This window comes from Chenopodium album, chromosome 5 (assembly GCF_948465745.1).
Source record: "Chenopodium album chromosome 5, dcCheAlbu1.1, whole genome shotgun sequence".
Lineage (NCBI taxonomy): Eukaryota > Viridiplantae > Streptophyta > Magnoliopsida > Caryophyllales > Amaranthaceae > Chenopodium > Chenopodium album.
This window is the reverse complement of record NC_137838.1, coordinates 4,034,680-4,051,028: the sequence shown is the minus strand read 5'-3', so window position 1 is coordinate 4,051,028 and position 16,349 is coordinate 4,034,680. Positions and strand designations below refer to the sequence as shown.

At 36.1% G+C, this 16,349-nt stretch overlaps 1 protein-coding gene, 1 long non-coding RNA gene and 1 pseudogene across 5 annotated transcripts; 2 read left to right on the top strand and 1 right to left on the bottom strand.

Moving 5' to 3' along the window:
• The first annotated feature begins 430 nt into the window (after positions 1 to 430).
• On the top strand, positions 431 to 7,470 carry LOC145631581 (ABC transporter C family member 10-like). 2 transcript variants are annotated; one of them, XM_081683691.1, is made up of 12 exons: positions 532 to 631; positions 1,090 to 2,588; positions 2,775 to 3,095; positions 3,175 to 3,261; positions 3,913 to 4,497; positions 4,583 to 4,747; positions 5,169 to 5,463; positions 5,633 to 5,847; positions 5,930 to 6,235; positions 6,322 to 6,385; positions 6,502 to 6,741; positions 7,002 to 7,470. In XM_081683691.1, exons 2-12 carry the CDS (start codon positions 1,266 to 1,268, stop codon positions 7,115 to 7,117), a joined length of 3,717 nt encoding a protein of 1,238 aa, XP_081539817.1. In that variant the 5' UTR covers positions 532 to 631; positions 1,090 to 1,265; the 3' UTR covers positions 7,118 to 7,470. The 2 variants fall into 2 exon arrangements, with proteins under 2 accessions (XP_081539816.1, XP_081539817.1); XM_081683690.1 differs by having other exon boundaries at positions 431 to 2,588.
• Positions 7,471 to 8,919: 1,449 nt separating this feature from the next.
• On the top strand, positions 8,920 to 14,891 carry LOC145631579 (ABC transporter C family member 10-like; annotated as a pseudogene). Its single transcript, XR_014112401.1, has 11 exons — positions 8,920 to 11,069; positions 11,204 to 11,524; positions 11,613 to 11,699; positions 11,843 to 12,424; positions 12,512 to 12,676; positions 13,041 to 13,335; positions 13,474 to 13,688; positions 13,768 to 14,073; positions 14,163 to 14,227; positions 14,304 to 14,543; positions 14,670 to 14,891. The product of XR_014112401.1 is annotated as an ABC transporter C family member 10-like (transcript).
• On the bottom strand, positions 13,197 to 15,278 carry LOC145631580 (uncharacterized). 2 transcript variants are annotated; one of them, XR_014112402.1, is made up of 3 exons: positions 15,158 to 15,278; positions 13,603 to 13,682; positions 13,197 to 13,393 (listed from the first exon to the last, which is right to left on the bottom strand). It is a non-coding gene; the product is annotated as an uncharacterized LOC145631580 (long non-coding RNA). The 2 variants fall into 2 exon arrangements; XR_014112403.1 differs by having other exon boundaries at positions 13,197 to 13,379.
• Between the last annotated feature and the right edge of the window lie 1,071 nt (positions 15,279 to 16,349).

Genomic DNA, 16,349 nt, shown 5'->3' with positions numbered 1-16,349 from the left:
TCTTCTTATGGTATAACACTTGCATATATTTTATAGTTTTGGGTTTCTATTTTGGTCTTTTATAAACTACAGTATATTTATAATACTGATGATAATGGGGGAGTTCAATGCATCATTACTCTATTAAATGCACTGCGTTGACAAACTAATTAATTAAAAAATAAAAACAGATGATCTTGTTTCATATGAAGTATATATTATACTAATGGCAAGGTTTTGCATGATATACGGAGTATTAATCTAACTTTAACTTTAATAATTACTTTAAAACATTTTTTTAGTTACATGTATATTGTTTTATTATATATCTATTCCGTATTAAATTTGATTTACTAGATTTCAAGATCATTGTTTGTTCTTTCTTCTTGTACGCAAGCTAGAAAGTGTCATTCTGATTTATACTTATTATTATTATTGATGTAAAAGACCACAAAGTTAAAAGTTATCATATCTTTATGTTTTTTATGCTTTGTATTTAATAGATTTATATTGATCATTAATTTTTTTTTATCTCTTTATTGATGCAGAAAAAAGGTGGCTGAGAAATGATAATGGAAGATCTGTGGATCAAATATTGTGGAAAATTTGATTGTGCAAGCAGCAGTTCAGAGCCTTGTAATCCTCAGTTTGTGTTAGTAATTCAACCTTCTTCATGTATGAACCATGCTTCCATTGTATGTTTTGATGTATTACTTTTGGTAGTGCTCTTATGGAGCTTAATCTACACAAAGATTGCCAAGAAAGTCGAGCTACGAGCTAGTCATAGACAGTTTTCAGTCTTGCAGATATTATCTGCTGTTTTTAATGGATGTTTGGGACTTGTTTACATTGGTTTTGGTATTTGGATTCTAGAGGAAAGGTTGAGAATCGATCGTTTGGTTTTGTACTTCTTTCATGGGGTTACATGGTTGTTGGTTGGACTAACAGCAAGCCTTAAAGGAGAGATCTTTCCGAAAGCCACGTTGCGAATCTTGTCCATCTTGGCTTTCCTTTGTGCTGGGATTTTCTGCTGTTTTGCTCTGTTTTCTGTCATAGTGAACCATGAGAGACTAACAGTTAAGGTGGTCTTAGATATTCTGTCTTTTCCAGGAGCAAGTTTGCTGTTGTTATGTACTTACAAGGGGTATAAAAGTGAAGAATCTTTGGTGGCTGGCAATGGGAGTACCCTTTACACTTCTCTGATTGCTGATGATAATGACAGCATCAGTGAAAGTGATTCAGCTGCTGAAGTTTCTCCGTTTGCCAAAGCCGGGTTTTTTAGTGAGATGACATTCTGTTGGTTAAACCCTTTGATGATATTGGGTAGGGAGAAGACTCTGAAGGAAGACAACATACCTAAACTGCGGGAAATAGATAGAGCAGGATATTGTTACTTGCAATTTCTTGAACAACTGAATAAGCAGAAAAATGCTGAATCCTTATCAGAATCCTCAATCTTGTGGACTATTGTTGCATGCCACTGGAAGGAGATTCTGATTTCAGGGTTCTTTGCTTTTCTGAAGGTAGTTGCTGTGTCGTCTGGGCCTTTATTGCTGAATTCCTTTATTGAGGTTGCTGAGGGTAATGAGGCTTTTAGATATGAAAGTTATCTTTTGGCAATCACTCTCTTTCTCTCAAAGATCTTGGAATCTTTGTCACAGAGGCAATGGTATTTCCGAAGCAGGATGGTTGGCCTTAAAGTGAAATCCATGCTCACTGCAGCGATTTATAAAAAGCAACTACGACTATCAAATGTTGCCCGAAGGACACACTCTGGTGGTGAGATAATGAATTATGCAACGGTGGATGCTTATAGGATTGGGGAATTCCCTTTTTGGTTTCATCAAACTTGGACTACAAGCCTCCAGCTTTGTTTTGCATTACTTATTCTGATCCATTCAATCGGACTTGCAACTGTTGCATCCTTAGTAGTGATTGTTTTAACAGTAATTTGCAATGCTCCCCTAGCCAAATTACAGCATAGGTTCCAAAGCAAATTGATGGTTGCTCAAGATGAGAGGCTGAAGGCTTGCTCGGAGGCTCTTGTGAACATGAAGGTGCTAAAGTTGTATGCTTGGGAGAGTCACTTCAAGAATGTAGTTGAGACATTAAGGGAAGTGGAATCTAAATGGTTATCATCAGTGCAGTTGAGAAAGGCGTACAACTTTTTTCTTTTTTGGACATCTCCTGTATTAGTCTCTGCTGCTACATTCGGGGCATGCTATTTCCTCAAAGTTCCTCTACATGCCAGCAATGTTTTCACATTTCTTGCAACATTGCGTCTGGTACAAGAGCCTATCAGAGCAATTCCTGATGTCATTGGCGTAGTGATTCAAGCGAGAGTTGCATTTGCAAGGATTGTTAAGTTCCTTGCAGCACCAGAGCTGCAGACTGGAAATGTCAGAAAAAATAACAATATGAACAGCCACGCTATTCAGATGAAGTCAGCAAATCTTTCATGGGAACTGAATCCATCCAAACCAACACTGAGAAATATAAATCTAGATGTTAGACCAGGTGAAAAGATAGCTATATGTGGAGAAGTTGGTTCAGGAAAATCAACACTACTAGCAGCAATTCTCGGAGAAGTGCCATGTATAGATGGAATAGTAAGCTTCTTCAGCAACCTTTATACTCCTTGAAATATTGCATGTTTTAATGATTTAGTTAGCAGCAAAATCAGGCCTAGTGAAGACAAAAGTCACCTAACTAGCATTATAAATATCTACTTTGCATATTCATTAAGAGATTTATGAAAATTTGTTATTTTTCTTTGAAACGGTTATCTCTTACAGGTGGAAGTTTATGGAAGAATCGCTTATGTTTCCCAGACAGCTTGGATCCAAACAGGGACAATACGTGATAATATTCTATTTGGGTCTGACATGGATGACCTGAGATATCAAGAAACTCTTCAAAGGTGTTCATTGGTGAAGGATCTTGAACTTCTTCCCTATGGTGACATGACAGAAATCGGAGAAAGAGGAGTTAATTTGAGTGGTGGACAGAAGCAACGGATTCAACTTGCTCGTGCATTATACCAAGATGCTGATATCTACCTTTTGGATGATCCGTTTAGTGCTGTTGATGCACACACTGCAACTAGCCTTTTCAATGTAATTTTTAAACCTTAAAATAAAAGTAAATTTTAATTTTGAATCCAAATTAACATCTGGACTTTTTATATTGTGGCAGGAATATGTTATGGAAGCACTTTCTGAAAAGACTGTCTTGCTTGTGACACACCAAGTTGATTTTCTTCCTGCTTTCCATAGTTGTTTGGTGAGTCTAACATCAGTTGCTGACTTTTTTTTTTTTTTTTTTTGAAAAAAAAAAAAAATGTATAGTTTACTGCTGTCTTGCATTTGGATTCAGTAGATTTTACCATTATAATGTCTAGTTGTCTACATGAATGATGAAACCCAAAAAAGAAAAAATAAATAAAAATCCAATGGCGAATATATGAACTTGCAGACTATTGATACAGTAGTTACCTTTGTAGTGCTCTATGTTATCAAGTCTTCAGCTTATCTATGCTGCTGCTTCCCATGAAAATGCAAAGGTCATCAGCAGACTCTGTAATCTGCTTATCAACATACAGAAGAAAAAGATGTCATACTCGCTTATTTTTGCAGCCTTGAGTTTTAGAATCATTCCTTTATCTGTAAGAAAAGTCTAGTCCTCTCTAATGGAAGCTGAAACTACATACTAGATTATTGGTTACAAAATGTCAAGTCTTTATTAACCAAAATACCATGCTTAATTTTCTAAATGAATTTACTCATTTTAATGAATGATACATAAATGATGTTTACAATCTTACATCATCTTGAATGTTGCGGGATTGATTTCTTGTTCAGCTATATTTACCTGTGCTGTTCTTTGCTAGTCATTTTGCCTGAAATCATAACAGGATATTCTTCTTGTTTGCAGCTGATGTCAGATGGGGAAGTACTCCGGTCAGGATCGTATAATGAGTTATTAGCTTCAAGTAAAGACTTTTTAGACCTCGTAAATGCTCATAAAGAGACAGCTGGTACTGAACAGGCTGAAGTTAGCAGTCCAAGGAAACTTAATATTTCTACTAAAGAGATTAAGAGAGTCAATGTTGAGGACCAAAACCCAGCATTAAAAGGGGATCAGTTGATTAAACAAGAAGAAAGAGAAGTTGGAGACAGTGGCTTTAAGCCATACTTAATATACCTGAATCAGAATAAAGGTTATTTGTACTTCTCCATTGTTGCTCTTTCTCATCTCGCCTTTGTCACAGGCCAGATATTACAGAACACTTGGATGGCCTCAGGTGTCGATAATCCTCATGTCAGCGAATCAAAACTAATTGTGGTTTACCTCATCATTGGATTTTGCTCAACAATCTGTTTACTCATAAGGTCTCTTGCAGTGGTTGCATTAGGGATGGAATCTTCAAAAGCTTTGTTTAATAAGTTACTAAACTCTCTATTTCGGGCTCCAATGTCATTCTTTGATTCTACACCTCTTGGAAGGATACTCAGTCGGGTAAGTATAAAGCTGTCATAAGCTTTGCAGCTCTGATCTACACAACTTGGTTCAACTGATTATGCAGTAAATTTGAACTCTGCAGATCTCTTCTGATTTGAGCATCACTGATGTTGATATCCCCTTCAACTTCCAAACAGCTTTTGGAGCCACTACAATTGCATATGCTAATTTATGTGTGATAGCTGTCATCATTTGGCAAGTGTTAATTGTCAGCATACCGGTGGTATACATGGCAATACGACTACAGGTAAGTTTTTGAAAGATCACCCACAGGGAAACTTCCCCTGTCCTCTACCCTTCTATGTCATCATCCGGATGTGATTGTCATACATTTATATGCCATGCTTGGGATAGAACCATTGCCAGATCGCTTTTTCAGTAGCTTCATAAAGATTCTGCTGAGTTTCTAGCAAAGCAAGTCTTAGACAGTTGCATAATATGATTTTGAATTTGCATTTGTTTTGAGGTTAATTGTACCTGCAGAGTAAACCACAGTTATTAAACACTTTCACCATAAATTTCAAGATGTAGTATGCATTTTTTCCACCTACAGCTATAATGAACTCTAAAGTCTTAACTATAAATTGTCATTTATAAAGAGCGTATTTTGAAACTTTAAACTTACCATTTGGTTTAACACCTTATTAATTTATGAAACATGTGTGTAGAGATATTACTTTGCAACTGCGAAAGAGTTGATGAGACTCAATGGTACAACCAAGTCTATGGTTGCAAACCATTTAACTGAATCTTTAGCTGGAGCCATGACAATTAGAGCTTTTCAAGAGGAAGATCGTTTCTTTGCAAAGAATCTCGATCTTATTGATATAAATGCAAGCCCATTCTTCCACAGTTTTGCAGCCAATGAATGGCTGATTCAGAGGATTGAGGCACTCAGTGCCACTGTTCTTGCAGTAGCATCACTGTGCATGGTTTTGCTTCCTCCTGGTACTTTAAGCTCAGGTAAGAGATTGCTCTTTCTCTCTCTTCCTCTCTTTTGCGAGGTTTCTGTGGCTGCAAAATTTTATAAGATGAAGAAATGAATATTTTTTTCTTTCTTTTTTTTTTTTTTTTTTTTTTTTTTTTCTATGAGCAATTCCATAGAGTAATGCTAATACCACCGCTAATGCAGGCTTCATAGGAATGGCACTGTCTTATGGTCTTACCCTAAATATGGGTATGGTTTTCTCAATTCAGAATCAATGCATATTAGCCAACAATATCATTTCCGTGGAGAGGCTTAATCAATACATGGATATACCCAGTGAAGCTCCAGAAGTCATCAAAGATAACCGCCCTCCACAAAACTGGCCATTAATTGGTAAAGTGGAGATAATCAATCTGCAGGTAATACTTTCAACATTTGCTGACATTTAACAGTACAGACTCTGGAAAGGTGGGATGCTAAGATTTTTCATGCCTCAAACAGATAAGATATAGGCCAAATACACCACTAGTTCTTCGAGGAATCAGTTGCACATTTGAAGGGGGAGATAAAATTGGTATTGTTGGCAGGACTGGCAGTGGGAAAACGACCCTGATAGGGGCATTATTTCGATTAGTGGAACCAGTAGGAGGAAAGATTATAGTTGATGGCATTGATATAGGATCAATAGGACTTCACGATCTAAGGTCACGGTTTGGGATAATACCACAAGATCCTACACTCTTTAATGGCACAGTACGCTTCAACTTGGATCCTTTATGTCAACATAATGACGAAGAAATCTGGGAGGTAGATTTAAACATATAACACAATGCTGATGCTCTATTTTTCTCAAGTAATGCAAAACAACTAACTTACTCATTTTCTATGGAAAGGTCCTCATCAAATGTCAGCTTAAAGAAGCTGTTGAAGAGAAAAACCAGGGGCTAGATTCTCTAGGCAAGTCGTTCATCTAGAAAAACACCTAACCATTTTACAATCCATGTATTAAGAAATTCCCTAGTAAGATGATTTATTAATGGTTTATAAATGATTGCACTGAACAATCTTACCAGTTGAGGAGGACGGATCAAATTGGAGCATGGGGCAACGGCAGCTGTTCTGTCTAGGGCGTGCTTTGCTGAGAAGAAGTAGGGTGCTGGTGCTTGATGAAGCGACTGCATCAATTGATAATGCAACTGACACAATCCTTCAGAAAACAATAAGAACAGAGTTTGCAAGTTCCACTGTGATCACTGTAGCCCACAGGATACCTACCGTGATGGACTGCACAAAAGTTCTTGCCATTAGTGACGGTCAGTAATCTTACTTTCCTTTCAAGATTTCAAAAGATTAAGCTCACTAAAATTTTCAACATAGTTAAGTATAAACCAAACATAAATTTAGAGACAACTTCCATTTTAACAAGGAAATCTCGCTGTAATGTGATTTAGCAATGTTAAATCTAAGAATACATCTGAAACAGAAGTTACAGAATACAGAAGAAACCATAAATTATGTTCTGTATTACCAAAATGAGATCAGAATCTAAAAAGATATCTTGATTCTGTTGCAGGAAATTTAGTGGAGTATGACGAACCAATGAAGCTGATGAAACAGGAAGGTTCGTTATTTGGCCAACTTGTCAAAGAATATTGGTCTCATATTCACTCAGCTGGTCAGTCACATTAAACATAAGTCGTGAAGGAGCAACCAATCTATTTTGAATTGATGAAGATCCCTCTATCCTCTTTTAATTTGTTTGAGTCATGAATCTCATGACACGGCAAGGGCAACATGCAATTTTCTGCAACTGCTCATCTACTTCTAAGCTACAACTTGGTAAATTAGAGAAGCAATGAGAACATATTATTCAAACTTGACTGCTTGTAGGCAATAATAGTAGAAAACTAGAAATCATAAGACAGATTTCAGGAAGTATAAAGTTTGGCTTACTTTTTTTAAACAGTGGTATTGCATTCAGCTGGATCAGGCTGGAACCCGAACTCGTGTTTTAGACGAGTAAATTTTTTTATGCCCTTCAACATCTTTCACTTGAATGATCAAACTCAGTCTTCTGCATGTGAATTGCAAGCTGCAACATTAAATTCAGATTATCATGAAGAGGAACTGGACAAGAATGATCAAACTCAGTCAATTATGATAAACAAATACCACAAATTGATATAATAGTAGAATATTGTAATTAGTCTATCACACATTTACACAACAAAAGTACAAAACAGCAAGATGAAGGGGCTGGGTTAGCACAAGCCAATCCGTCTCAGCCCAGCTTAAACCAGTCCACCAGCCAAACACCCAGAGTAATCCACTAATCCCAGCCCACCAACCTGGTTCTGATTGGCCTACCTGAACTGCCTTGTGAATCGGTCGGTTCAGTCCAGCCTCGGTTCCCCAATTACCAGCCCGGTGTCCCCAGCCCATTGGCAACCTCAATTTATTCACAGCACTTGGTTAAACATACAAAATCATTACTATTATCTCAAAAATAATCTTCTACCAACTACAAGTATGACATAAAAGTACATCTTAGTGGAGAGTAAGTGACACACATGTAAAGCACACTAGTCACTAATCACTTAAATTAGTAACTAAACGACAGTAACCGCACTGAAACTTGTTCATTCAAAACACAAAAAGGCCAAAAAAAAAAAAATCATTAAAAATTCAGAAAGCCAAAGGTAGTATTCCCTCATTCACCCAGAAAAAGTTATGAAATAATTTGTTTATTCACATATGCTTTTATAATGCATCGCGCACAAGATTCTTAGTAAAGCTATATTTCCACCCAAAACTAGCCTAATATGAATTAAAGTTAATAGTCACATATTCGAATTGCAAGGGTATGGTACAAAGAAGATATAGCTCTTAATCAAGAATTACAAGAAAAGCTACAGATTATATCTTTATCGTATCATTGCTAGAAGCTAAGAAGAAAATTAGAAAATTCTACAACCCATCTGTGCAAACCAATACCGTATTAGTAATATACTAATATACTATTTCCAACAACAATGACAACGCCTTAATCCCAACATGACAGTATAAGTGTATAACACAGAATATTAAAAGAAAAAATGGACTATTGGACTATTCATCACAGATATACCAGAGTCTAATCACAGTTCATAACCACAGTTGGATATCCTGCTTAGTTCACTACCCCAAGCACTCATCTACTGTCTAGATTAGTTCATTCTGGTTAATTTCTGTATTTTCTTTCTGATGTGTTATAACTTCTTAATAGTTTTATTTGACAGTATCCAACCTCAAGCAGCTACCTCCTGCAGCTGCTGTATGTGCAGAAAGTTTGGAACGAGTTATTACAATATGTTTTTTCATTCAGGTAAGCTCTTGATAAATGAGTGTCCTGCATCAGCCAACCCCAAAAATTTGAGGTGAGAGAACTTCTGTCATCTTTATTGTCTAATTGTACCATGCTTTAGTTTTTTTCAGATCAAATATCGATAATCACCAGAGTTGCATGAGCTACTGGTAAAGTTCGATGCATTGGTTGCCTTGGTGATTGATATTAGAGACTTTTATGGGTAATATAAAGATGGAGGATTTGTGGGCTTTATTTTGTGGGCAAACTGATTGTGCAGTAAACAGTTCTGAGCCTTGCAGTCCTCAGTTTATGTTTATTATCCATCCTTCTGCCTGTGGCAACCATGCTTCCATTGTTTGCTTCAATCTACTGCTTCTGACAATCCTCTTATTAAGCTTCATTTACCAAAATTCTTCCAAGAAAATCGAGATACGAGCTAATCATAGACAGTTTTCAACCCTACACATGTTATCAGCTGTTTTTAATGCATCTTTGGGACTTGTTTACATAGGCTTAGGTATTCGGATTTTGAAGGAAAAGTTAAGAAGTGATCATTCTATTTCACCAATTCATTGGTGGGTTATATATTTCTTTCATGGAGTTACGTGGTTGGTCATGGGACTAACAACGAAACTTATAGGAGGAGGGTCTTCCCCAAAAGCCCCATTGCAAATCTTGTCCATTCTGGTTTTCGTGTATGCTGGGATTTACTGCTGTCTGGTTCTTTACTTCACCATAATGAACCATGAAAGAATTACAGTTAAGGCTGGCTTAGATATTCTGTCTTTCCTAGGAGCAGGTTTGCTCTTGTTATGTACTTACAGAAGATACAAAAATGAAGGGATGGCTAGTGATGGAAATAATACCCTTTACATACCTTTGAATGTTGAGGAAAAAGGTCTTAGAGAAACTGATTTAGTTTCCCAAATCACCCCATTTTCCACAGCTGGGTTGCTCAGTGTGATGTCATTTTGTTGGTTGAAACCTTTGTTGAAATTGGGTAAGGAAAAGACACTTCAGGAAGATGATGTACCAAAACTTCGAGATATAGACAGAGCAGGATCCTGTTACCTGCAGTTTCTGGATCAAGTGAGTAAACGGAAACAAGAAAATGAGTTGCCATCAGAATCCACAATCTTGTGGAGTATTGTTGCATGTCACTGGAGGGAGATTCTGATGTCAGGGTTCTTTGCATTTTTTAAAATAGTCGCACTGTCAGCTGGACCTCTTTTGCTGAACTCCTTCATTAAGGTAGCTGAGGGTAAAGAGGCTTTCAAGTATGAAGGTTATCTTTTGGCCATCTTACTATTCCTTTCAAAGATTTTAGAATCTTTGTCACAAAGGCAATGGTATTTCCGAAGCAAATTGATTGGTCTCAAAGTGAGGTCCATGCTCACTGCAGCAATTTACAGGAAGCAACTAAGATTATCTAATGTTGCCAGGGGGATGCACTCTGTTGGCGAGATAATGAATTATGTATCCGTTGATGCTTATAGAATCGGGGAATTTCCATATTGGTTTCATCGTACTTGGACAACAGGCCTCCAACTTTGCTTTGCATTACTTATTATGATCCATTCAATTGGACTTGCAACCGTTGGATCTTTAGTAGTGATTATATTAACCGTGCTTTGTAACACTCCTATTGGCAAATTACAACATAAGTTTCAAAGCAAGTTGATGGTTTCTCAAGATGAAAGGCTGAAGGCTTGCTCTGAGGCGCTTGTGAACATGAAGGTGCTAAAGTTATATGCCTGGGAGACGCATTTCAAGAATGTAGTCGAAGCATTGAGGAAAGTGGAATGTAAACGATTATCAGCGGTGCAGTTACAAAAAGGATACAGTTTATTTTTCTACTGGTCATCTCCTGTATTGATCTCTGCTGCTACATTTGGGGCATGTTATATCCTCAAAGTTCCTCTACATGCCAGAAATGTTTTCACCTTTCTTGCCACTTTGCGGCTGGGACAAGAGCCCATCAAAACTATCCCCGATGTCATTGGTGTAGTTATTCAGGCAAGAGTTGCCTTTGCACGAATTGTGAAATTTCTTGCAGCTCCAGAGCTTCAAATTGAAAATATCAGGGAGGAGAGAAAAATGAACAGCACAAGCCATGTCATTCAGATGAAGTCAGCAAATCTTTCATGGGAAATAAGTTCATCAAAGCCGACACTAAGAAACATAAATCTGGATGTGCATCCAGGTGAGAAGGTCGCTATATGTGGGGAAGTTGGCTCAGGAAAATCAACATTACTAACAGCAATTCTGGGAGAATTACCACATGCAGATGGAACTGTAAGCTTAACTCTCATGACTGCATGAACCTTCTTGATAGCACAGTCACATAGCTAACTCCGTAAATAACAACAAATTTATAGAGATTTTTATTGGATATATTGCCTTGTTCTTCAACATGTTTTCTCTTACAGGTGGTAGTCTATGGGAAGATTGCTTATGTTTCCCAAACAGCTTGGATCCAGACAGGGACAATACGTGAGAATATACTTTTTGGCTCTGCCATGGATGATTCTAGATACCAAGAAACTCTCCAGAGATGTTCACTGGTAAAGGACCTTGAACTTCTTCCTTATGCTGACAATACTGAAATAGGAGAAAGAGGAGTTAATCTAAGTGGTGGGCAGAAGCAACGAATTCAACTTGCTCGTGCATTATACCTAGATGCTGACATTTATCTTTTGGATGATCCATTCAGTGCTGTTGATGCACACACAGCAGCAAGCCTCTTCAATGTAACTCTTGCAGCTTCACCATAAAATTCTTCATTTCCTTAATATTTTACCTAAAGTAATAAATGACTATTTACACACATTGTGACAGGATTATGTTATGGAAGCTCTTTCTGAAAAGACTGTCCTGCTTGTGACACACCAAGTTGATTTTCTTCCTGCATTTCATTGTTGTTTGGTAAGTGTTCTTAAAATGTATGCAAAAGGGTTCAGTAAACTTAGGTATTTTCTGCCCCCACTAAAACTATGCTTTTCTACAATTTTTTTCTCTTTTTATCTGAGCCCCAGCATCAGTAATCATCAAAATGTTCTTATTTGCAGCTAATGTCAGATGGGGAAATCCTTCAAGCAGGCACCTACGATGAATTATTAGCTTCAAGTGAAGAATTTTTGGGCCTTGTAACAGCACACAAAGAAACTGCTGGTACTAAAACACTGGCCGGAGATGGAAGGCATAACTATCCAGCAAAAGAGGTTATGACATCAATGGATATTGAGAAACAATATCAACCACTGAAAAGGAATCAGTTGATAAAAAAAGAAGAAAGAGATGTTGGAGACACTGGTTCTAAGCCATACTTAATATACCTGAATCAGAATAAAGGCTATTTATATTTTTCAATTCTTGCTCTTGCTAATCTTGCCTTTCTGATCAGCCAGATATTACAGAACACTTGGATGGCCTATGGCATCGATAATCCTCATGTCAGAAAACCAACATTGATTGTGGTTTACCTCATAATTGGACTCTGCTCAACATTCTGCATACTTTTTAGATCTCTTGCAGCAGTTACATTAGGGATGGAAACATCAAAATCTTTATTTTCACAGTTACTAAACTCTCTCTTTCGCGCTCCAATGTCATTCTATGACTCTACACCTCTTGGAAGGATACTAAGTCGGGTAAGACTAAAGTTATCATAAGCTTCCCAACAGTGATCCACACTAAAATTGTTACAGTAATTTACCTGCATTTCTTTTACTATGCAGATCTCTTCTGATTTGAGCATTGTAGACCTTGATATCCCCTTCATCTTCATGACAACCTTTGGAGCTACTGCAGTTGCATACACTAATTTAGTAGTTTTGACCATAGTTACTTGGCAAGTCTTCTTAATCTCCATACCAGTAATATACATGGCAATTCGATTGCAGGTAATCTTTTAAATAACCCTCTCCCAATTCTACTCTCCCCACAACTCTTTGTCACCAAAAAAATTAAATAGGACAACTTAATTGTGAGTTTTGTGACACAGTTTTGGAGCCTAAACTTCCTTATTTGGCAATTTGGGGCAGAACTATGTTTTTAGGGGAAACCGTAGTTACAGAAATTTCTCTACTATATTCAAGGTGTAGAGGACAACTTTATTCACCTGCTACAGAATGAACTCTAAATCATAATACATATTGTGATTGAGTGAAGAGAAAGAGTCATAATAACTCTTAAATTTTGTGTCAAAAAAAAAAAAAAAAAAAAAAAAAAAAAAAAAAAAAAAAAAAAAAATTCTTAAATTTGCAGAGGTATTACTATGCAACAGCAAAAGAGTTGATGAGACTCAATGGTACAACCAAGTCTATGGTTGCAAACCATTTGGCTGAATCTGTAGCTGGGGGAATGACTATAAGAGCATTTCAGGAGGAAGATCGCTTTTTTGCTAAGACTCTGGATCTTATTGATGCAAATGCAAGTCCATTGTTTCACAATTTTGCAGCTAATGAATGGCTAATTCAAAGGATTGAGATCCTCAGTGCCATTGTACTTGCAGCAGCAGCACTGTGCATGGTTTTGCTTGCTACCGGGACTTTTAGCTCAGGTGAGTAATTATACCTCCCTATCTCTCTTGTGAAATTTCAATTGCTGCAAATCTTCCACTTATTCAAAGAGCATGGAGTTGTGCACAAATCAACAAAGATAAATGAATAAAGAAACTCTAATACAACTAATCATGCAGGCTTCATTGGAATGGCTTTAACATATGGTCTAGCACTAAACATAAGCATGGTAAACTCAATTCAAAATCAATGCACATTAGCCAACTATATTATTTCTGTGGAGAGGATAAATCAGTACATGGACATACCTAGTGAGCCTCCCGAAATAATCAAAGATAACCGCCCTCCACAAAATTGGCCATCAGTTGGTAAAGTGGAGATATACAATCTGCAGGTGAACTTTTTTACATTTAGAATCACATTTAATAAATTCTATAAAAGCAAGGCGTAAAGAATTCTCATTTCTTAAACAGATAAGATATAGACCAGATACACCCCTGGTTCTTAAAGGAACCAGTTGTACGTTTGAAGGGGGAGACAAAATTGGTATTGTTGGTAGGACTGGAAGCGGGAAGAGTACTCTAATAGGGGCTTTGTTTCGCTTGATGGAGCCAGTTGAAGGGAAGATAATAGTTGATGGAATTGACATAGGTTCAATAGGACTTCATGATCTACGTTCATGTTTTGGGATTATTCCCCAAGAGCCTACTCTCTTTAATGGCACTGTAAGATTCAATATAGATCCATTGTGCCAAAGCAATGATGAAGAAATCTGGCAGGTAAAGTCTCTCTTTCTTCAATAGATACATCTCCGAACATTTCATTCAACCCATGACAACTGCACCTTCTTTTTTGTATTCATATGAAGGTGCTTGAAAAATGTCAAACTAAAAGAAGATGTCCTAGATAAAGAGCATGGCCTAGATTCCTCAGGTAACACTTATTTCAAAACCACATTTCAGCCAATTAATATCTTTAAACCATAATATTCACTAAAATTTCCTATCAGTTCTAGAGGATGGATCAAACTGGAGCATGGGACAGCGACAACTATTTTGTCTAGGCCGTGCTTTACTAAGAAGAAGCAAGGTATTGGTATTCGATGAAGCAACTGCATCAATAGACAATGCAACCGACATGATTATGCAGAAAACAATACGAAGAGAACTGACAGACTGCACTATGATCACAGTAGCCCACAGGATACCAACTGTGATGGACTGCACAAAGGTCCTTGCTATAAGTGATGGTTAGTATTCTTTCGCGTTTACAATCCTGTATAACGCTAAATGATGTTCTTCTAGATTAACATCAGAGGCCTAAATACTATAAAACACGCTAAATTCTGATGTACTGTAATGTGATACTTCTGCAGGAAATTTGGTAGAGTATGATGAACCACTGAATCTAATGAACAAGGAAGGTTCGCTATTCGGGCAACTAGTTAAGGAATACCGGTCTCATTCCAAATGTAATCGACAATCGCCTCAAAACTAAAGGCATTGAAGGTGAAAAAACTATGTAATTCTTTCTTTCAGAGTATAACAGGACATTATAAGCAAGTAATTGAATATTATCAGGTTAATAATGCAACAATATTCACAGAAGCTATAGTATTCAGCTAAAAATACATCAATTAGGTTGAATTGTTTCAAAATTGATAAATGTAAAATTGATTACAAATGTGTATAATTAATTTTGAAGCCAATTTTAGAAATTATGATTGAATTCATGAAGAATTAGACTTTAAAAGATTGAAAAAGTAGAATGGTTTGGTATAAATCGTATAATAGTGTTTTGATAATTCGCCATTATCAAGAATTAATGGATCGAAATAGAAGAAATTAAGTGAAAGAAAGTTACCTGGATGGAATGCACGAAATCCGAAATTGAGAAGCGAACTGTGGCTGCACACCAGAGTCTGAAAATGCAAATTATGGAGAAAATTATGTTTCGCTCAACTTGAGAAACATGTTAATTGTTAAAGATCGAAAAAGGGGCAAATTTGTCATTTCAGCCAATAAGTTGGAATGTTGGATTACTTATATACTTCGTGCTTGTTCTCATTGACTAAACTGAACTTATTAGAGCTGAACTGAACTTATTAGAGCTAAACTGAGCTAAAATGAATACTATGAATATTTTAGGAGAGAATGAAATTAGGAGCTGAACTGAAAATAATCTGATTAGAACAGGACCTTCCTCCGTTTTTTTTATATAGTTGCAAAAGTTTGACTTTTACACTATTCTTGTATTCCTTTTTGACTAGCTTTGATAATTTATAGTTATGCAAAAATATAGTCACGTGGGATCCTGTTATATAATATTCATCTCAATTTATACTATTTTAACATCAAATATTTATAATTTTTACAAATTGGTATTTAAAAATATTAACAATTGAAATCATACATGACAAGCGTGAAAAGAGACAAAGTGTTGCAACTATAAAGAAGCATAGGAAGTAATACGTAAAAATTGGTGTTTATAATATGTTAGTTACTTAGTTGTGCGGTTTCTTAAAATTTTATCTTTATTTTATTTAAGTACTCCTGTTTTTTTTAAGTGCATTACTTTGATTTTTGCACTATTTACATACCGTGGTTGAATTAATTTTTTCACCTCTATAAAATAAATAAATGGTATTATATAATATATCATTAGATTAGTCATAAATTAATCTAGTTTCATAATGTAATTTTTTTACAATTTTTTACTAGTAAACAATGAAAGATATTAATGGTCAAAGTTTCATCTCGACAAATGTATCAGTCAAATTGGTGCAAATAAAAAACAGAAGGAGTAATTCAAAAGAAATATGTGCAGGACATTTTTTTTTCCTGATTACAAATCACGAAGTATATACAATTAGACAGAAATGTTGAATCAAAGAAAGTAATGGTTATTAATTTTGATTTGTGATTTGGAAAATTAGTCAATTATGGTGTGCTTTATAAACTCAATTATTAACTTATATGAACTTATTATAAAATTTACTTCGTATTTTTTATAATTTGATCCTAGATAATCTGTCTATAAATTTATTTTCCCAAAC